Raw genomic sequence first — 23,138 nt, 5'->3', positions numbered from 1 at the left:
CCCCTTCAATGCATTGAACGTCAGCCAATGACATGTAATGACTCACCTGGCCAACTAGAACGGATGAGGTCAGCGTCCTATAGCAGCACCATTAATTGTCAGATATTTTCTAAGTCCTGAAGCCATAGGATACTCCAGCGTAGCACTGTGGATAGGCACCTATAGAGCAGGCGTTTTTCAGCCACGGTTATCTTATAAATTAGGGCTTATGATGCTGCTGAGCCTGAAGTTGCTGCCTGAGGGCAAAGCGAGCAAGGCACCCACCGTTGGCCCGCGCCGTAGGGGGCACCGCGTTCCCTCCTCTCCCTCCTCACATAGGCGCCGGTATCCAACTTCTGCCCGACCAGAGGAGGGAGCTGGAGGAGGGAGCATTAGGACCCCTCCCTTCTCCAGTTCCCCCCCTCTGGTCAGAAGGATCCCGGCGCTGACACAAGGAGGGAGCGTGGGGCCCCCAGACCGGTAGGGGGGGGAGGGGTGGTGTATGTGCGCGCGCGCTCTGTAAGACGGTTCTTACCTTTTGCAGAGCAGGCCGCCTCCTGTTCCGCCACATTGCCATGGTGACCGAAATCAAACGATGCTGCGCCGTACAGTATGACGACGTGTTGCCATGGCAATGTGACATCACATGCACGTGACGTTGCCAGAGGGGGTCTGCTCAGCGTAACTTGTTTTTTACAGGAGGGGGCCCCGCTGCCAGCATGCCGCCTGGGGCCCCGCAAAGCCTGAGGCCGACACAGGCCCCGGAGGCCGAGAGTAACAAGCACAATAATCACACTAATGACATTTTTATCGGTTTCATGGCTACTAATATCAAGGAAAACAGAAGCAGATACAAACGTGTTACATCTACACCTGTGTCCTCTGCATATCCTGGCAGCTGGTTATAAGCAGTGCTTTTTGTCTAGAAAAAAGGCAAAGAACTCTGACGTGAGGATGGGACCGGGGGGGGGGGGGTCAATTATTCTTGGACATGCGCACTAATATACACGTTTATTCACATTTCACAATAGTTTCAAATCTGTTATTATTTTTTGTAAATAACAATGATTACATTCTGCGTTCCACCGCGCCCGCCCTGAAAGAGAAGGTATTGAACAATGGAGGCAGTAGCACTCCAGCCTGATGAAGAACAGACAAACTGTTTATATGTTACAAGAACACAGTGCAGCTGAGCCTGTCCCTGATGACGCTCTCGCACAGGACAAATGAAATGTTGGCATTATGTTCATCTAATGTAAAATAAACACTGTTTGAAACGTTTTTTTTTCAACAACCTGGAGTGCCGCTGCCATTATACTTCAACAAGTAAAGGGGGGAATGTTCCTGAGGAGACATCCCTGGCAGATTGCTGGTAGCTCTCAGAGAGGCTCAGTTTTTATCATCCTTATGACGTTATTTATTCATTTATAAAGCAGCCATTATCTACCATTAGTGGTTGCGTACACTAAATTATTTCAATGCTCAGTTTGATATTTATTAAAAATGTTCATACTAGTTTCAACATGATAACATCATTAGTTTTGCTATAATATAAATCCTTTGTGATTTTTTTTGCACATTTTCAGTACATTTTGCAAATTTTGCATTACTTGAAATTCAGTGAAACATTTGCAAAACTCTGACATTGTTCTCTCTCTCTCTCGTTCTCTCTCGTTGTCTCGTTCTCTCTCTCTCCCTCTCTCTCTCCCTCCCCCTCCCTCTTTCCCCCTCTCCCTATTTCTGGGCCTGGATAAAACGTTTTGGATCAAAACTGTCAGATTTCAGAAAAAAAGACAAATCTTGCATACTTCGTTAAGTTAGGCAAATATTTCTCACATCTTTAAGTATAGGCAGAAATTTTTCCATTGTCAGCATAAGCTAGGAGACTTACAAATGTTTCATATTAAAGTTTGTGGGTAAACTGTGGCCATGCATCCCGTCATCCTGCATCCATACTAGGGGTGCCCAACTCTAGCCATCAAGCCATCCCAACAGGTCAGGTTTTCAGGATATCCCAGCTTCAGCACGGGTGGCTCAATCAGAGGCTCAGTCAAAGACTGGGCTTCTGATTGAGCCGCCTGTGCTAAAGCAGAGACTGGTTGAGCCACCTGTACTGAAGCAGGGACTGATTGAGCCATCTGTGCTGAAGCTGGGATATCCTGAAAACCTGACCTGTTGGAGGTGCTTGAGTACTGGAGTTGAGCTCCCCTGATCTATACTACTGGATCTGTTATTTTGCTACGAAGTGGCCTATGCACTAAGCAGAAGTGCAACATTGAGCTTGTGTGCACCTATGTACTAACCTGAAATGTCCCAATCTGCGCCAGCAACCTCAACAAGGAGTTCTCTCTTTTTTGGCGCACAGAAATGGCTGCGCTGGGCGTTCAGATGATAATGGTACAGTATGTACTAAAAAAAGAACGCTTCTGTGCGCCCATAAAGAGGAGAAAGTGCGTCAGAACCATCTGCTAACCTGGCGTAAACCCGACAATGATTTTTTTTTGGCCCAAATCCACCAAACTCTGTTACTGACTAACGAGACTCTTCAAAGCTCAATAACACAGACTGACGCGCTGTTTTTGCTGGGGCCGGGCATTGCATTAACTGTAACAGACGTTAGTGCTGGTGAAATGCAAAAGATGGGTTCCCTCTAACAACGCCTGTCCGCAGAGCTCTGTTACAGCGACCGCAGGGGCTTATCGAGGTGTTATTTAGGTCACAGCTGAAGGTGGTGCTCCTCACATAGGATTGTTATAATAATAATTGCACGTTCTTGTATAGCGCTGCTGGTTTTACGTAGCTCTTTGCAGAGACATTTTGCAGGCACAGGTCCCTGCCCCGTGGCGCTTACAGTCTAATTTTTTGGTGCCTGAGGCACAGGGAGATAAAGTGACTTGCCCAAGGTCACAAGGAGCCAACACCAGGAATTGAACCAGGCTCCCCTGCTTCAAACTCTCAGTGCCAGTCAGTGTCTTTACTCATTGAGCCGTTCCTTCTCCCTTTTATAGGGTCTTGTCGTGTGTGAGGTCACCGTTACGTATGATGTAACTAAGCATATCGTTATTTCAAGGGTTCTTTTCCTCTCCTCTTCTGCTTTTATCTAACACCTGCTCAGGGTCTGCATGGGAGTAACAGGCCCACAGGCGTAAAACAGCTTTAACGCCTTGTTATTGTAAACTAACGCCAGGCAGGGCTAATTTGACATGCTAATGAGACAACTAATGACTGTTGTTTTTGCATATAATGAGCTTTGTAGATTTGAGTTAAAATCAGGGAACATAACGTCAGTGAAGTATTTTGATAACAGTACGTTATGTGTCCTGAGTTATCAGAGCTCTGTGGATTTGGGCTTTAATTGCGCAGAATAAAGTTGCTATGTATCAACCGAAATATGTATCTGCAGCAGGGGTGTCTCATTATATAGGTTATCAACATGTGTTATTTCCACAGTATGGCTCTTAGTAAATATAAATTATTAGTGCAATGTTATATGTAACACTAGTTGTAAATAAACAAATACACATAATTCTGTTTTAATTTCAATTGGTTTTCAACATGACACGACGCACTGAAAATCATTTCAAACAACAAATGATGCATCATATGTATAGATTCTTCATACCTGCGATGCACATTTTATGATTATGAGTATTATGAGTATGTAGTACCAACCTAATGCTGATATTTTGAAGCAGAAAACATTGAACATATAATCTCAGTATATAGTCTATAAAACTTTCTGACATTCCAGCATCATTTGTTCTATGAAATGAATTTTGACCCAGTTTGGCATGTTACTCACCTGATTCACACCATTTAAATTAAAACAAAATGATGTGTATTTTTTAGTTATAACTAGTCTTAGTAAATATCAGTTATTGTATTCATATTATTTGCAGTAGCCGTAATTTGTAAATAATACAGTTTGTTAACATTTATAATGTACTGTAACATTCGTATGGCGTCAAATAATTTTTGGGGTTGATACATAGCAACTTAAGTTTGCGCTAACACTATAAAGAGACTTTTTCGTGTGTACGCCAAGTTCAACTTGACAGACGATTTTGATGCACTTTCCATTTTTTTTTAGTGCACAGTATCATTATTTTTGAGCATATAACATTTACATCTCAGCCCATTTCTGTGCACCAAAAAAATGAAGCAAAAGAATGATCCTTTTTGATGCTGAAGTCGCAGATGGAGATATTTTCGGTTAGTACATGTTATACACAAACGCAATTTAAAACAAGATTCCTGTAAGTTTATTTTGCACCAAAAAAGTCATTTGCAATGCCAAGTACACAAGTCCCCCTACACGCCCTTTTCTTTTCTGTATATGTTATTTACATAAAAATGTTTACCAGGAAGTAATACATTGAGAGTTACCTCTCGTTTTCAAGTATATACACGTTAGAAATACTGCACTTAACCAAGTGTCCCAAATGTTGTTTCGTTGTAGGAGTACATGAGAAGTTTAAGTCATTTCAATCCATTTCCTATGAACCTGATGGGAAGCCTTTCTCCATACACTATGGCACAGGACAACTTTTAGGTATAGCGGGTAAAGACACTCTGGTGGTAAGAAATGTTCTCTGTTATCTGTCAAGCCAATGAGTAATTACCAGCACTAGTTGGTGAGAGAGGGACACTACACACCCTTTGGGTTCCATCACACCTTTTCTGCCAGAGGGGCCAGTAGAGCCTTTGTGTGCGTCCTGCGGGGCGAGACGTGGCAGCTTCTCCAATAACAATGAAAATAAATATTCATTAATTGTTTTTAAGAACTAAAACCTCTGTGGTTTCAATTAGTATTTACATTATAAATACATTTCATTTTAACAACCTCCGCCCATAAACACAACACACCGCAATCAAAATGATCACGAATCAGGACAGCAGCAAGTATCCTTGTGCAGGACTTAAGTGATGGGTGCTAGTTCCAGACAAGACCAAGGCTTGGTACGGAAATGGCACAGTGGGCATATGTATGGAGGAAAAGTGTGAGCATAATAACTGCACTATGTGTATCAAAGAAAAAAAGGATATTCATTTCAATGGGATGGTTTTCTTTGATACATACTTTCCAGGTGTGTTGCCCAAGAACTTCTCCACTTTTGCCTTCATACATATGCCCCAGTATTTTGTTGAGTTAGGTGCATATTGTATGTACCAAGGCAAAAGTTGGGCAATCCTTGGTCAAACACATTGTTCCAGATGTACCAAAGAAAAAATCATATTGATTTTTTTGACACATATATTGCAGGTTTTTTTGCCCCCAAATTGCACCCCTTTTGCCTTGATACATCTGCTTTTTTTTTTAACAAATCAAAGCTTCTACAGCAAAGTCTCAATGGGGACCAAAATGTCAAGCATTTTACAGTATGTTTCTATGTATTGAATAAATATATATTTGCTAATATTTTCATAGTTAATAACTTGCTCTAAATTGTGTCTGTTTAATAACAAAATCCCTAATAGCGACACTTTATACTGCACATAGTCCCCGTGGATACTGCACATAGTCCCTCCCCCCCCCATGGTCTATCATTGTTGTAGGCGTTCTTTCATGGATGACCACAGCAGTTCTAACCATGGCATTAATATGACGTTAGCAGTGTAGAGTCAGAAAACCAAGACTGGAATGTCCATTCAATGAATTTGCATCCTCGTCAGTAACAAGTAATCAGCCACACTGGCATTATGTCCTGTTCCCATGCAGATCAGTAACATGTCCATCATGGGTCAGGACTTTGGAGAGTCCATCCTGGAGCCTGGCATGACCTTTGCTCTTGCACAGTTTGATGGGGTACTGGGGCTGGGATACCCCTCACTAGCTGTCGCTGATGCTGTCCCAGTATTCGACCGGATGCTAGAGCAAGGACTCGTGGAAAAACCACTGTTTTCTTTCCATTTGATTAGGTTGGTGGTTAAACCTCTTCACTACTTGAGGAAATAGCAATGCCTGTTTTGCAGATTTGGGCCACACTGAGTCCTATTTTCCCTAACAGGGTGAAGCAGAGGGGGAGGCAATGAGGGGCATATGAAGATACTCATCAATATTATGCAACACATACATTTACACAGGGGTACATTATTTTCCCCTATTCATGCTTTAGCTCAGTTATGCCATAAATTCCAATTATAATTGAAGGGTCTAACAGTTCAGTCCCGTTATTAACCTATTAATCAACTTGAAAATGTTCCGTTTCTGTTACGTGTATTTCTGCCTTCATTTTCAGAGATGAAGATACTGATTATGGGGGTGAGTTGATATTGGGAGGGATAGATCACTCACTGTATAAAGGTTCCATTCACTGGGTTCCCGTCACAGAGAAGGGCTACTGGCAAATAAGACTTGAAAAGTAAGTGCTTGTATAAAAGATTCGTTTTACAGCATCGTCAGTTTAATCCTAAAGGAGCCTGCTACACATTGATAAAAAAATACATTTTTTTTTTTTTTTTTACAAATCTTGTTCAGCTGGTTTTAGCTGATTGGAAGGTGGCTCTCCCTATCTTGTTGAAGCTCACCCCCTCCCACATTTAAGTGGTTAAAATCTCACTCCATAGCATCTCCCACTCTCAGGGGAACTTGCCTGCTTGCAGTGTGATTGTGACAAATCTAATACAGAGTGCTTTCCTGGTAATGTACAGGTTAATAAAAGCTTCAATCAGACTTAGAACTATGCAACTAATTTTGACAGATTTATTATAAATCATTCTTCCTGGTAATGCACAGGTTATTAAGAATTTATATTAGTGTTAGGGACCCTTGAGATGTGGTCTGCTGTGTAGTGGCTCAGGGGCTTACAACACTTTGGCCAAAATGTTAAACTAAAAGACCATTTTATTTAATAGATATCTATACATATATATTTAGGCACTGTACGGTGTATAGGTTTCACTGGATGTGCACTGAGCTCTGTCTGTGTTTCATGTTCTGTCTCTGATTTTAAATAAAAAAAATACATTGCAAGGCGTTGTTGCAATAGAATATTAGCTAAAACACATAACTGTCATGTTTTCCATGCCCCTCTTTATATGAGAGAGGATACACTGAATGTCTAAAGCTATTTTGCTTGCAATCTGTATCTTTATTGTGGTTCCTTGGTTTCAGAGTAGAAAACTGTGCTGCCTGGTATGTTAGCTGTGGAAATTCATGGAGCAAACCTTACCTGTGTCCATGATAAAAAAGTGGGGAAACTGCACACATTTGTAACAAGGCTACTATGTTTGATTTGCAGAAAATAGAGTTTTTACTGTGCTCTGGGGCAGGGCTGCTCATCCCTGGTCCCGAAACCCCCCAACAGGTCAGGTTTTCAGGATATCCCAGCTTCAGCACAGGTGGCTCAATCAGTCCCTGCTTCAGTACCAGTGGCTCAATCAGTCCCTGCTTCAGTACAGGTCTTTGACTGAGCCTCTGATTGTGCCATCTGTGCTGAACTGAGATATCCTGAAAACCTGACCTATTGGGGGGCTTAAGGACTGGAGTTGACCCCCCCTGGTCTAGGGTCAACTGAGGCTCCACCAAGCAGACTTCCTGGAGTTTATAGCTTGAGTCATCAGTGTGAGTGGGAAACCCTCATCAGTGGTGGGAAACCTAAGCTGATCAGAGGGTCACAGTTGTGACACCACTCATATGTCCCTTTATAAGTGTAACAATCCAGCTTGCTATATTTGGATGCATACATGTGCTATTGAACATGTAGTGTAAAGCAACCTGAATGTTTTACTGCCAATTATACAGCATCAAAGATTCACATGAAACATTTTATTGCTGCTGGACAGTTAAAAGCCTTTGATGTTTCATTCATATTTGGGACCACAAGTTGCCCACTCCTGCCTCAGCATAGTCCTGCACAGGGCCGCCAACAGGGGGGGAGGGTCTGCCGGGGTTGGCGTCCCGAGCCCCGTGAGTCAGGGCACCCGGTCGGGCCCATTATATTAAAAAAAAGTAAAAACAAAATGGTGGCGATTTCCCGGCGCGCATGCGCAGAGCAAGCAGGGTGTCCGGCCTGCTGCCTGTGGGCCTGCTCCCCCCCCACCCCCTCCCACTCCCAATGTGTGATGGAGGGGATGCACCGTTGCAAGCCAATTGAGCTTCTCCCACGTGCGCCAACCTAGCTTCCCCCGCGCGTGCCAACCCAGCTTTCCCCTTGCGCACCTCAGCCATAGAATTAGCCCGCCAGTCTCAAAAGCCGCCCACCTCCAACTCACCCACCCTCAGTCACTCAGTCACCCACTCAGTCACCCCCCTACCCACCCAGGCAGTCAGTCAACCACCCACCCAGGCAGGCAGTAAGTCACATGTCTTTTGTTGAAAATATAAAAATAAACAGATTGCATTGTAATGTTTTTTTCCGTATAACAATAAGAAAACAGTTAAGTAAAAGTTGCGCGCTAAAAGATATTTTTTCGTGCTAGGTGCGCTATGGGTTCGGGGGGGGGGAGCCTGCTCCTTTCATTTGACCCGGGCCCCATGATTTCTGTTGGCGGCCCTGGTCCTGCATGTAACAGGCCTGAGAAGGTGTGCTTGTCTTCTCAATGCAGTGTGAAGGTCCAGGGAAGCCCGATGTTTTGCACAAACGGTTGCGAGGCCATCGTGGATTCGGGAACTTCTCTCATTACTGGGCCATCTGTACACATAAGAAAGCTGCAGGAGTACCTCGGCGCCACACCCACATCATTTGGAGAGGTACAAAGTGACTCAGCCTGAAATAATGAGATTTAAGGGAAAGGGTCCGGCTGGGGAAGCAGGTTGTAGACGCAGGATGAAGTTGCTGATAAAACAGAGGTTTCTGCAGCCTCGGGAAAGGCTCAGTTATTACAATAGACAGGAGGGAGTATGCTATACTCTGTCATACACTTATACTCTGTTATATACTTTTGCATACCGCAGAGTGTATCTTCAGCGAGGTGTGACAGACCAAAGTTTAGGGTTTCCACCATCAAAGTATGAATTGTAGGCATGCGGTGTGCATATTTTCTGTGTTGCATTGAGCTGTTCGTTCCTTTTAAGAATGTAGCTGAACATTTTTGTGTTGTGTCTGTTCTTTGTGTGATTGCTTCAGTATTACTACACCACAACACTTCTGCGTATTTTTGAATTTCACACACTGCATTTCCCTTTCCATAAATACGTATAACTGCGACCATGAAATGCAGGGAGAACAGAAGCCTGGACTCTCCTGGCAGCAAATACAGGCTCTAGCCTTCCTAATAACCTCAGAGATCCAACTTCTGAATCTCCCCCAGTAAGCACTTAACATCCAAACTCATCTCTGTTTCAAGCCTCCCCATCTTCTTCTCTAACGTGCTTATTTATATTCTCTAGTACCTTTTAGATTGCAGACGGTTGTCCAGTCTTCCCAGTATTACATTCACCATTGGAGAGAGAGACTACACATTAACTTCTGATCAGTATGTAATAAAGGTAGGTATCCTTGTAAGAGGAAACCAATCATCATTTTCTGTGACAAACCGATTCATTCAACTTGGAAGCCGTCAGTTCTGAACATTTTTCTTTTTTTTTTATTGTCACAATAAAGCAGTTTTATTAGCCAAATGCTGTTAGTCGATCATTATGATTTCAGATCAACCTTTTTAATGTAAATAGCATTGTTTCTACATTCAATACATGTCCATCACGCTTTCAATATATAAAAAGCGTTAGAATGATATGACAAGGGCACTGGGGTGGGGAATGAAAGTGCCAATGTCCAACGTTTTAATGATGGTATTGAATTGTGCTTTACAACTTGTCAAATAATGCTGATTTAAATCATGGATTGGATCAATGTGTGTGGGGTGAACAAAAAATGAAAATTTGCTCCAAAATGGTGTTTGAAATATGACAATCGGGTTTATATGCCATGATTTGTAGATTAAATGAAAAGGAATATATAGAGAATATCAATATATTTCATAAAGATTGTAACATCTGTTAGACAGGAAATGGGGGGGGGAGGGGGAATAATCTATTTCAATTTGTTAATACATAATGGCTGAGAAGCAAAGAGTGACACACCGAGTGCTCATTTGCATGTCATTACCCAGAATCCCTGGCTGCAGTGGAAGCACTGTTTGCTAAACGATAATGGGGAAAGACAGGGTTGCAGACCTATCTCAGACATGCAAATGCACCACAAGTGTTGTTTTTTATTTAATATATATAATTAAATTTGAAAAAAAAAATATATAAACCGAAATGAGAAATATTACGCTGATATGTTTTATGAACTACTGGAGTTTAGTGACACTCTGTACTTTAGTCCATAAATTAATGCTATTCCTTAATGGCCAAGCGTGCTTTCTTCCTTTGCTTTGTCTGCCTCGAAGTCTAATCTTTTTACCCCTCATTCACCAAATATCCAATATTTTCCATGTCCTATAATTGCCAAATTTGCAAATGTGCGAGAATGTGTTGCACGCCTCTAAGCACCAGCCAACTCTCTTGTTAAATGGATGTAATGTACATAATGCACAATGCATATACTACATAATAATAATAATAATAATAATAATCAGTGAGTTTTATTCATTGCAGGAACAATCGAGCAGATCATCTGTGTGCTTAAGCGGGTTTCAAGCCATGGATATCTCCACAAAATCTGGTCACCTTTGGATTCTTGGAGACATATTCATGTCCAAGTATTACTCTGTGTTTGATCGTGGACACGACAGAGTTGGATTTGCAAAATCCAGTGCAAGGAAAAAGTGAATTTCTGCCACTTCACAAATATGAAACAATTTCTTGCTTTAACAAATGAACGTTCAACTACATGTTTTGCTAAATGTTGTAAAAACACATGCTAACCTTACTTTCTAGGAAGAAATACCCCTTTTTATGAGTAATACTCTCAGGGCTCCAGTAAATGCTATTTAATACAAGTGGCTTTTTATGTTATCTAGCAGGGGTAAAACATTTGTACAAATTTGGAAATGCTTGTGTCATCAGATACAGGCACATATAGTACATAAACATTAAAGCAGCACAGCTACAAGGATAATATAGATTAGGCTGAAGCATAAACTGTAAACATAGAAGTACATTAAGGTTTGGTGTTGTCCACTAACAGCCCACGATCATCAAGAACGCAAATCATGCCACACAGTGCCCTGCATCTTGCAGATACTTTTCACTATTCTGTTTTCCTACAGTAGTTTCAAAATTAATCAATGACATGTCTGCAGTAATAGCTGTGAGTACACATTTCCCCCCACAAATGTGTAATCAGAATGCAAGAACATGCAAACACATTGTGGAAATATGTCTTTATTTTATTGTTCTTTAGATGGTATTCCAAAGTCTGGACTTTTATATATTCCTGGTCCACAGGAATCAAAAATAACTAATCATTTACCATCCTCCTTTTTTCCTTAAGGAAAAAGTTAAGGATCATTTAATTGCTTTCATTTTAAACACATTGTTGGCTTTTATGTAAAATAAAACTGGATGAGTGGAATTAGATTCGTGAGAGCAATCACGTTGCATCTCTGTGTGTATTATTAATACAACCTATTAATATTGAGTAGACACAGTATATATTTATGCCTATGTTTAAATATCCCAAAAGGTGTTGGTTTAGCCCAATGTTAACATCCTGTGGCTACGAGTTATCTAGTAAAGAGCATGTGACCAAGCTCCTTGAAACATGTATGAGTTATAAAGATGTTAAGTGCCATAAGCTCTTACTGTCTAGGAATCACAGACTTTGTATGAAGTAATGTTGATTATTATCACCATAAAGCAACCTCAGGAGTGGTGGTTACTGTATATGAAAAAAATAGTAAAGGGGCAGAGAGACACCTATGATTTATATATAAACGAGAGTGTTCTAGCAGATTAGGGAGTTTAACCTACAAAACCTTTAAAAAAAAGTGTGACAAAAACGCAAATAAATTTGAGTTTTGAGGGCTAGGCCCTAAACTAAACTATTTCCATATTCTACATCTACAACATCTCTCTCCCTCTCCATCTCCCTCTGTCTCTCTCTGTCTCACTCTGTCTCTCTCTCTGACTCTCTCTCCATTTAGTATTTTTGTTGTTGGATGTTTCTTATTAAATATGTAAATTTAAACCGGAGAAATGAAATGAGAAAATAATTTGATGGGTGTACTTGTATTGCATTGCAATGTTCAGAGACTGCAGGGATGTACACACCGAACAAAGCACCAAGGAAGGAAACTCAAACCATGGTTAGCAAACAATGAAATGGATATTGTCTGTTTGCCGGTAACAGCCTTTATTGGTTTGGTCCTAAACAATCATTGTGAACATTGAAAAGTCTGTTAATGTTGAAGAAACAAGAGATGGTAAGTATTTAATAGGGGGCCCACAAGCATTGATGGGTAGAGTACACATTACAATTTGGATACATCACGGGAGCTTATATATTGTTTACACATAAAAAAAACAGCCTACATCATGATCAAATATATCCACTTGTCAGTGATACTGAAACAAATTTAGGTAAATCAAAATTAATCATCTAAATAATCCGAGGTCATAGTTCAAATGAGGTAAGAGATCAGGAATAGGGGCACACAGCATTGCAGAGCAACAGTACATGGTAAACTTGGGGAAAACTCTCACTGGTCTCATTAAAATAAATACCTACGCTTCTGGACCCCTCTGCATGAAGTCCAAGCAGGGACTGAAATAGTAATTCTAGGTTCCTTACACGGTAATGAAAGTAAATATTGTTGTGCAAAATATCAGTTGGGCTAGAGGACAAAGACACATACAGTAGAAAATGTGTGTACAGCATCTCAAACCTTTGTGGTCTCAAAAGCTCAGACCAACATCTACATATAATGCATGTAGTGGTCCAATAGAAGGCACCAACAATTGCAAAGAAAAGTAGATGTATTTTACCTGACCTGTAGCTTACTATACTTTAACATACAGGTAAACAAAATATTTGAAGGGATAAAAAAAAATTAAACCAAGCAAGCAACAATTTATCATCTGAGAAGCAATGCTCTCCAGTTCTTGGATGTCTATAGCTGTTGATCACATTGTAGAGGGCGCTCCTTATTCCTACTTAAACTAGTGAGTCAGGTGCACAATAGCAAAAAGAACAAAATAATGAAATCTTCCAAAAGATCATCCTGATTTGATAAACCTGTTGCTAGTTTGCACCAATCAAGACATTAATCTTGCCAAATTGTGACCCAGAGCTCCTAAATGTAGCAGTGCATATGATAATCCCAGCAAATCACCTCTGCGGTGACTTTCAATTAGGAAAGAAAAGGGAAAACCCCTTTGGTGTTCAGACTGTTTTTGGCAAGGAATGATTCCTACAGACATGTGCTTAATGGGTAACCTATTGGTTTTACAATGTTACAGTTGAAGTAATCTAATTTTTTTTTTTGTTCCCGTCGGGCTGCAAAATCCTTTGCATTTACACCAGTGTTTCCCAACCCTATCCTTTGGGAACCAGAACAAAGCCAAATTTGAGGGATAACTAAACACCCACGTATTCACATACATTACATTATGCATACATGTGCTGTTGGTAGTTCATTAGTTATCCCTAAAATCTGCCTTGTGTGTGTGTGTGGAAGGGGAGGGGATAGGGGGGTGCCTTGAAGATGGTTAAGAAACCCTGGTTGACCTATTCTGCCAATAGAAAGAGTTGCATTGCTCTGGGAAGCAGTAACTGACCAGTGGAAACACTGTCCAATCTAAGGTGGGGGCATTGATAAATTGCAATATTGCAAAATTTAGCTTCACTTGAAGATTTAACCTAAAATCTATTTTCAAAATAAGTTGTCGGCCATATTGGTTCAGAAAAAGTGTAAATTCATTGCAGGTGATATCTTTTAACAAATCAACACGAGGGCTCTTCTTAAATGAAGCTGTGAATGAGGTTTGGGGACTTTACATGCTTCTTCTTCACAGTACACAACTTGTACACCATTGCATCTACTAACCTTGAGAAAGTCAGCTGTGTTGGACCGAAAACGTTGGATGAATAAATCTAACCACTTGACCACTTTAGAACAGTGCTAAGCCTTTTCACTTAATTTCTATGGAATTTCACCATTGAGTTTCAGCACCTGCAAGTATCTTTATTTTTTGAGTGGTTTTATATAAAAGGAATAAAACCTGTAATAAATCACAACAGTAGGAGCAGTCACAGCACATTGCTCGTTGACTATATTTTTCAGGAGAAATTTGTGGAACTATTGCTTCTATTTTAAACGTTCCTTTAAAGCAGAGATGCAACAAATCGAATGGAAAAGCCGGCTAGAACAATCTGAAAAAGCTATTGCAACAATAAGAAGTGGCATTTGCATCATGCAAAGAACCGTTTAAGACTGTGTTTAAATCAAAAGCTCTTCTTGTGTGACAAAAGGATTAAATATATCATGTTACATATCACTAACAACGTGCGCCTTTATTTGAGCAAATACAACTTTACTCCATGTCTCACGTATTCTACTATAGTTGCTGTAGAAAGAAGGGGTGTACAATCAATGACTGCCTGGTATCACTATATACACAATGTTTTCTCTACATTGTGGAACCATATCATGCTTATTGTCCTAATCACTGCTAGACCTGTAGAATGAATGAATGAATATTATAAAGAACGATATTAAGGAGGTATATGTCAATGCAAAGAAACGTTTGCTTTCACGTACTGCACATGAAGTCTCTTAATCTGGTGCAGATTGTTAATCAGATGAGTTTACGGTTTCTCACACTGGGTGGATTTTTGCGGTTCAAGGAAGATAGGTGAAATGATGTATGGAGACACAGAATTTAATAAATCTCAATTAAAGTATATGCATCATACAACTCTTCCCAAATTCTTCTTATTGACACTTTCCAAGTATATAGTGGACACAAACGGAGCAGAAATTGGAAAACAAATACCCATATACATTGGCGCATACAGATGCAAGATGAAAATGCCTCTATTTGTGCAAGCTTTGCTCTAACATTGCCTTGGTACATAGACCATTTGGTTATAAAGCTTCTTTATTGATGGGTCTCTCCAATTTCATATATTGCCTTCTTTCTTTTCATCATGATACTCCACAATATCTGTTTCTTTGGCATCTATGTGTTTTAATAAATGTAACATTTCCTCCGTGGGATAAAAAGAAGATTTGGGAGTGGGGTCCTCCCCATCAGCAGACATCCCCTCCTCCAAAGTTAATGAAAGTGACATGCTTTGTGTGGATGTCCTGTTTCGCTGTGGACATGGGTCGTGTGTTTGCTTGGGAAATACTTGTTCACTCCATCTATGGGAAGTCTTCTGCTGGGCTTCTGTGCCACTAACTAATGTCTCCTCATCTCTGTGAGCTGGTTTCTCTGATAGAGTCTCTTCTTGCTTATCCTGCCCGGAAACTCGTTCAAGAAACTGTTCATCAGCTTTAGTAATAGGATCACTTTGGTTCTTGTCTGTACATCCCCCTGTATTTGTGGTCGCTGGTGTGGTATGCAAAGGGACAATATACACCGCGACAGGCCTCTCCTGATCAGCTGTAGTGACTAATACTTGAGGGAGTGGCAAAGTTAGATTCGGTGTCGTTGCATTTTCACTGGAGGGCTGCCTTCCTGAAGTATCCGATCTGCTAGCCTCCCGAATAGTTGATAGGTCTACCTTAGGAATGGGATTTTTTGCATTCCTGTCAGATGACTCTCGTCTCTTAGAATGTAGTAAGTGTTGCCTTCCTCTAACTGGCAGGTCGTGGTAACTACTGATATAAGTTGTGTCAACAGAGGGGAAGAACACATTAGATGCATCGCTTCCTTGTCGGCTGACGCTACCCCGAGTAGGAGTATCAGGATGTTCATGAACACTCAAGAACCGCTTTACTCTCCTTAGAACTGAAGGCTGCCGTCTATGCTTCTCCTCATCCAGCAACCAATCTTCGCGTAGAAATACAGCATTGGGCAGCCTGCAACAGAGAAGTACATGTGTTGACCCAGCTCAATGCTTTGCCATTACATTGAAGGCTTTAGAAAGTCTATACATGTGTTTATTGTAAATATGAGATACTATAGACTATCTGATGTGCACTGTTCATGCTCTACAGATACTTGTAAATGATGGTAATAATACTATTAATTGGGAGCTATCCCTGAGATAAGGGGCCAGGTTGACAAGAGTTCCTGATAGTTACCCCATATGAACAGTTGATCCCAAGAATGAAGGGATACAGTAATCAGCAGCTGCCAAAGTGTATGGCGGACGCGCATCAGAGTCATTCCAGTAAATATCCTTATCCATCTTCGGTAAATTCATGTGCATTTCATCCACAGCCATAAGGGAAACCTAGGCATATTAAAATATAATATGATAGAATATTGTACCAGATTCAACCATTGAATTTTCAATGGAATTTTCTTTGTTTTGATAAACGCGGTGCATTATGTTTGCACTGACTTTGCCCCAGTTTTGCATCTTAAAAAGTACTGGCTCTTCTTCTGAAGAAATATTAAACCTTTTAGATATCATAAATCTTCAAATAATGAAAGCGAAGGAAATACATGTTGTTTAAATAACTGGCAGGGGAAAATGTTCTTAAATATAGTTTATTTGTCTGTGTAAAAAGTAATCGGGGCTGTAGGCTTGTATTAAAAAAAAAGTATTAATATACCTGCTTTGTAAATAAAAATGAAGACACATTTTCTATCCCCTAGCTAGAGATGGGCGAACTGGTCCAAATCTCTTTCCCAGTATTTTTAAGATCGTTTGATCCCTCCACCAAAATCCTCCCTCGGATTGGATACTAAAAAATCTGAGTCAATCAATCAGAATCCGTCTTTGAATGTAATCCGGGTGGATTTAAGAATTCTATCATTCTCCCTCTCTCTCATTCATTCTCCCTCTCTCTCATTCATTCTCCTCCTCCTCTCCTCCCTCTCATAAATCCGCCATGTGGATTGTCAGTGATCGAATGGAAAGGCAGATTTCACTTTTTGAAACTGAGCCGCAAACATCAGCAGCTGAAAGGAACCGGCAAATCCACCAAACATGTTTTGCCCATCTCTACTCCTATTACCATCGACTAGTGCCTCCAACCGAGATTTGTCGCTGTGGTTTATAGACACAGCACACAAATCCCAGTTACAAAAATATTATTTGGAAAGGTACTGACCTGTAAATTTCTGTCTATGCACCAGTTCGTTTCAAAGTCATCATCATCTTCGCCAAAAGGATTAATAAGTTGCTCGGCTACCTGTAATGAGGGCATTGAAAAAGTAACATTGCAGAATGAGTTTCTTCAAACCCAAATATCTTCAGCTAACAAATAAAAATATACACAAGAAAAAAGCGTGAGATGTATCATGGTTAAAATCATTGTACAATGTGCCTGACTATCAGGGACATTGTAGCCATGTGTTTATGATATTTCAGTATAATATACCTTCTAGTTGATAAATATTAGTTGATTTCACTGTAACCCCTGTGTATGGCAAGTAACACATGCACACTGCCCCCTAGCAGGTTCCTCTCCAAGGGTCATGTAACTAGGATGGCTCTGTAGAAAGGCTGGTGAAGGAGGAGGGAATAAGAAGGAGACTGAGCTTTAAAAGGGGGCAGCCATGACAGTTGGAGTCAGACTTGAGCGGGTCTGGAGGAGTGAGGCTCGATCAAGAGTAGCTGGTGTGACCGAACCTGCACGTGTCCCGCGTGAGTGAGACTGCAGTACAGCTGAGAGGGCAGAGAGCAGCCTAAAGATCTGGATAGCCCGGCAGCCGAGATTCGGAAGAGGTACAGAGGAAGACTGCCGACTTAGGGGATCCCCCAATGGTCACAGGATATAGTGGTACCGAAAAAAACCTTTGCGAAGCACAGGCCTGCTACACCCAAGTAGAAACACAAGCTTCAACTACCAGTACCTCAAATATACCCAGTATACTCAGGATTGGGAGGCCTTTAAAGATGACAATAACACACACGTGTAGCGGTTTTGTGAAATATAATGAGAATGTATTGTTATGTGTGTAGTGATCCCGTGTCTAAGGACCCCGAGGCACCCTGCTAACCGTTGAATACATACATCTGTATAAACCAGTTATATATCCAAGTGTTGTGTCCCCTTGTTTGCTCCATGCACGTGTGGTATTTATCATAGGCATAAGGACTCAGGCCCCCACCTCAGCACCAGGCATATAGTCGGAGGTACAGTAAAATAGAGTGATCACATCATTATGTTTAGTTAAATAGGTATCTTAATTAAGTTTACCTTAAGCCATCCTGCATAGAAAAAGAACTGCAGAAGAGTAAAAACTGGAATGTACAGGTCCAAGTCATGTCCCAAGTATCCTTGTTTGGGATCTAAAAACTGACGTCCAATTAAACAAGCAAGGAAGAAAGTGTAGACAGCAAGTGTTACTACCTGGAAGATAGAACACGTCAATATATTATTCTTTTTGGCCATTGAGAAAGAACGTGTTTCATTTCCTTGCAACAATACCTATAAATGGCGCATGCACATTATTTGGGTACCTGTGTATATACCAGAGGGATGCCGACCCAGTCGTAGCCAAACAGGAGGCTGCACCAGGATCGGAAACGGTTCATCTCCTGAGAACAAGCACACATGCATGTCAACCAATCTTCAATAAGTATATTTCATAGGGTGTCCAAGGAGTATCTGACACAAATATATTGGACAAACTATACTTGGGATTGCCTTAAACATAAAGTGTGCTTGAGGATTTATTGATGAGATGCTATGGATTTTATACTGCCAGGGAATAATTATGTTTTATATTAATGGGGTATAGAGATCCCAGAAGGCTGTAAGCCTAACGAGCAGTATGGCATAACAATAGAAACTTTGGTAACGGCACACAACTGATATTTGAGGACACAATAGTGGGTATCTAGAATGGTTCTTTCATACCTTCTCATTTATTAAAATGTCTTAATTATTTTGCATCTTATCTCACAAGGAAGCGAGGCAGGTGTGTATGCAATACATATAATAATCTCATTCTTAGGACAGATTTTTATATGACAAATCCAGTGGTCAAAGTGTGATGATTATACGTGGGATATGGAGTTCCACTACTTTTTTATTTACAGCTCCACAGTACCACTACTCTTTTTTTTATACACTTACTGCACTGTTCCACTTTGATCGAAACAAAATTGTATTTATTTGAGGAAGTTTCTTTCTCTTTCTCCTCTCTAAGCATAAATCTGATGACAATCTTTCTGAAATATGGTACAATAGACTTGTATAGACATTCTCCAATTTTTAACAAATTCAGATTTTTTTCTACATCAGGCACAGCACGATTACTGTTTTAAAGCCACGTTGACCATTGTACAAACCACATAAAAATGTTCAGTAGATGCACAGTTCACTTTGCTTTGAAGTGATCTGGTAACCTGAACTCTGGCTTGCAGACTGGATCTGTTTGATCTAACAAACATCATCTAATTCAGTGTAATAACCAGATGTTACATGTTCCAACAGCTATAAATCAAGAAGATGACCAGGGAGCCGATTTAGAGTTGGCTAACGACAGTGGAGAAGTAGAGCAAACGCTATGCCAGAGGTACCACCTAACACCTCACATCATCATGGAAATTTGGAGCTGAGTCAGGCTGAGGAAGAGCCGAAAACACATTGGAGCAGTTATCCCTCCAGTGATCAAACTACGGGCTGCAGAGCTTCCTTCTTCTAAGGCCGAGTCCCCGGTGGTCACGGAGGCGCGCGCTACGGCAGGCCCCAGTGGCTGTGTGTGTGTGGGAGTGCAACGCGCTGTGACACGTACACTAGCAGGGAAGACAAGAATTTTGTCTTCCCGTGCCGCGGTCATGTGGTCGGCGCGCAGCTAATGGCAGGGCAGATATGCCCCGTCATGGCCGCACCCCCCAGCATGGCCCCGTCCCTCCGCTCTCCCCTAGAGCACCACTACGGAAAGCTGATCGCGGCTGTAGTCTCTGCACGCGCCGCCATGCCGCCAGGCGCGCATCCAGCAAGGAGTACTGGGGACGTAGCCTAAGCTCAGTTGTAGACTGAGTTCAGCTGTAAGTAAGCACGAACATTATGCAGACATAAATATTACGCACAGACGTGATTGTGAAAGACATTAAAATTATACATAGCCAGTGGTGCTAAACTAAAGCCTCAATATCATATTTGAAGACCAGCTCCTAACAACTCTGTAACGTCTAACTCTAAAGTGGCTCCTAATTCCATAAATAGCTATGGTGCAGCTATAAAATACTATTTTTTTTAACGATTATGTCTAAACTGTAAACTCTAGACGTGGTAAAGCGAGTACAATAACAGCTCTTAAAAAAAAACCATTTAACTTAAAGGGTCAATGGGTGCCAATAAGGCAAATTACTTTAAGGGCTTTTAGCGGTTAGGGTAGGGATAGCGGTTTCAGGGTAAGGGGCTAGGTGTATAGGGTAGGGAATTAGGTTCAGGGGTTTAGGGAAAGGGGCTTTAGGGTACGTGGTTAGGGTTTTTATGGTGGTGGGTAGTATTAGTATTACGGGTTAAGAGTAGGTGTTTTGGGGGCAAAGTTAGGGGCTTAGCTTGGCGGTGAAATGGCCGGCAGGGAGATGTCCCTGTAGCGAGGTGAGTGATGGCTAAATGTTAGCAGCGACATGGCCCGCAGCAAAACCGGCGCGACTAAATGTCCCGGATCGCTGGAGTGCACGGGCACCGCGTATGTCTTTTCACACCGGCAACCAATATATTTTCCTTTTAAAACATTTCAACTTTATTGAAAACCTAAAACCAGAAGATGTTCCTCTGCTCTTTTCTACTCACATTCATCAACACTTGCAGATCTATACTGTCACGAATCCTCCCTTCGGTCCGGGCTTTTGATGCCAAATTTCCAAACCAAATGACTGGAACCCAATATTTAAGATGGGGAGAATTAAGACTATCAAATAATTTCCTTTCATCGGACGTCATAAATCCTGTTGGAAAAGAAGATAAATAAATAAATAATCGAAATTCTTAGTACGTTAACCAGAACCCTTATGCGTTATAATAATTTCCTAATGTATTCTTACATAGAGTCACAGTGTGTGTAGCCTTCCATACAGCAGAACGTGCAAGAATAATGCTTCGCTAATGAATGAACAATATTTATTATTATTATCGTTTATTTGTAAAGCGCCGACATATTCCGCAGCGCAGTACAATGGGGAAACAGTTATGTATATTACATAAACAGAATGACATACCAAATAAGAACAAACACGCGCAAACTGATAAAGAAGGTAATGAGGGCCCTGCTTGTGAGAGCTTACTATCTAGTGGGAATAAGGGGCAATGTTGAAACACAAGGTAAAGTGGCTGCTCAGTGAGGGATGCAGTATGCCTCTGGATGAAGTATGGTCCAGCCACACAGCTGATCCCATTTAGGTTTGGAGGTGCAGATGTTAAGGGGTGGGAGTTTGCTTCACCTGCACAGCAGGTTCCAATTGGGTTAAAGGGGGAATCGGGGGGAATTGGGGGAGGGGAGAGCGGGCAGGTGGTAGATGCTAGGGGATATGCCAGATACGCTTTCTTGAAAAAGGGAGTTTTCAGAGAGTTCTTAAATGTCTGAATGCTGGGTGACATTCTCATGATGCGGGGTAAGGAATTCCATAGACAAAGGGCAGCACGGGAGAAGTGTTGAAGGCGGGAGTGAGAGGGGGTAATAAGGCAGGAGTGAGAGGGGTAATAAGGCAGGAGGAGGTGGATGTCATGGACACAATGTAGGGGGTGGTTAGAGATATAGGCCTATTTGGGGATGAGGGCTGAGATATAAAGGCGTCAGCAGCTTTACATAGATTCTAAAGGATATGGGAAGCCAGTGTTGGGATTTGCAGACTGGCGCAGCAGAAGTGGAGCAGGGAGTGAGGTAGATGAGTCTGGCAGCAGCATTTTGGATGAATTGGCATAGGGTCAGGCAGACAAAGGGGATGGTTGCAGTATTCAAGGCGGGATGAGTGAGTGCATTAGGCTTTTAGTTACGTCATGAGGTTTTAAACTCAGTTTAAAGCCTCCATCTCTCCATCACTACCTTTACCCAAATCCACATCCCTTACAATGGAATTCATAAAAAGGAGTTGTGAAACTTTTAGTGTCTCTTTTGGTAACACATCCTCCTCTTCGGTCGATCTTTCTGTGGGGGTACCCCTGGGGTCTGTCCTGGGACCTCTTCTCTTTTCTCTTTACACACTCTCTCTAGGTAACTGTAACAGGAATTAACCCGAAAAAAAAGGGGGGAGGACCGGCGCCTCTAAAATATAAAATCTGACCAAATATAAAGTCCAACAGGAATGAAGAGAAGTCCTGGGAGGAATCTTCAATGAGGTCTCAATAGGGACAAACAGACATATAAGACAAAGACAAAAAAGACAAAAGAAAAAAGATCATAGTGTAACTTACAAAACAAACAAAAAGCACTGAAAAGATTGGCAAAAAGATAATTACAAATTTAATGCAAATGTAAAATATAAATAAAACATACACATGGTGATGATCAGTGTGTATGGTGCCAGGTGATCCCTCCACAGCGTGCAGCTCCGGTTCTCCTCTGCTATACATCCCACTCACTCCAAGGTCTGTGTGTGGTTTAGCAGCGGTTGTTCCGGCGGTGTGGATCCCTGGAGGCTGCTGTTTTCAATCTTTGCAGAGGCTTTGGTCTGAATCTAAAGACATGTTGCTCTACGGGCTTTTACTTTTCAGCATTGCTGTAAGTAGGTTTCCAATTTTACCCCTACCGGATGTTACATATTAGTGTCTCTAGCCCACTTACATGTGTATGTTGTTTTATTTATATTTTACATTTGCATTAAATTTGTAATTATCTTTTTGCCAATCTTTTCAGTGCTTTTTGTTTGTTTTGTAAGTTACACTATGATCTTTTTTCTTTTGTCCTTTTTGTCTTTGTCTTATATGTCTGTTTATCCCTATTGAGACTTCATTGAAGATTCCTCCCAGGACTTCTCTTCATTCCTGTTGGACTTTATATTTGGTCAGATTTTATATTTTAGAGGCGCCGGTTCTCCCCCCCCCTTTTTTTTTGTATCATTTGTATTGATTTGTGTTAACCTTTTACCTAGGCAGCCCTCATTTTAAATGTAAAGTGTATTGTATATATTATTGTCACTTATATTGTGTCACTTTTCACAGTAACCGCATCAGCGCTTATTTCACTGCTCTTT

General features: G+C 41.2%; 2 protein-coding genes across 6 annotated transcripts in view; one reads left to right on the top strand and one right to left on the bottom strand.

The window, feature by feature from the left end:
• The window catches only part of LOC142495164 (cathepsin E-A-like), a 31,974-nt gene extending 19,919 nt beyond the window's left edge, over positions 1–12,055 (top strand). For 2 of the 3 annotated variants that reach the window (XM_075600268.1, XM_075600267.1), the window contains exons 4-9: positions 4,439–4,557; positions 5,699–5,898; positions 6,219–6,341; positions 8,527–8,671; positions 9,311–9,409; positions 10,523–12,055. In XM_075600268.1, coding sequence (XP_075456383.1) covers positions 4,439–4,557; positions 5,699–5,898; positions 6,219–6,341; positions 8,527–8,671; positions 9,311–9,409; positions 10,523–10,696 — 860 coding nt within the window. In that variant the 3' untranslated portion in view covers positions 10,697–12,055. The remainder of the gene's footprint in view (positions 1–4,438; positions 4,558–5,698; positions 5,899–6,218; positions 6,342–8,526; positions 8,672–9,310; positions 9,410–10,522) is intronic. The other variant, XM_075600269.1, reaches the window with a different exon arrangement.
• Positions 12,056–12,170: 115 nt separating this feature from the next.
• Positions 12,171–23,138, bottom strand: part of BEST3 (bestrophin 3) — a 47,431-nt gene continuing 36,463 nt past the window's right edge. For 2 of the 3 annotated variants that reach the window (XM_075600264.1, XM_075600266.1), the window contains 6 exons: positions 20,743–20,897; positions 18,453–18,530; positions 18,190–18,342; positions 17,098–17,178; positions 16,120–16,271; positions 12,171–15,894 (listed from right to left, as the gene is read on the bottom strand). In XM_075600264.1, the coding sequence (XP_075456379.1) occupies positions 14,991–15,894; positions 16,120–16,271; positions 17,098–17,178; positions 18,190–18,342; positions 18,453–18,530; positions 20,743–20,897 (1,523 nt within the window). In that variant the 3' untranslated portion in view covers positions 12,171–14,990. The remainder of the gene's footprint in view (positions 15,895–16,119; positions 16,272–17,097; positions 17,179–18,189; positions 18,343–18,452; positions 18,531–20,742; positions 20,898–23,138) is intronic. The other variant, XM_075600265.1, reaches the window with a different exon arrangement.

Source organism: Ascaphus truei, chromosome 5 (genome assembly GCF_040206685.1).
Source record: "Ascaphus truei isolate aAscTru1 chromosome 5, aAscTru1.hap1, whole genome shotgun sequence".
Classification (NCBI taxonomy): Eukaryota; Metazoa; Chordata; class Amphibia; order Anura; family Ascaphidae; genus Ascaphus; species Ascaphus truei.
Note: the sequence above shows the minus strand (reverse complement) of the source record. Positions and strands in the feature narration are given on the sequence as shown.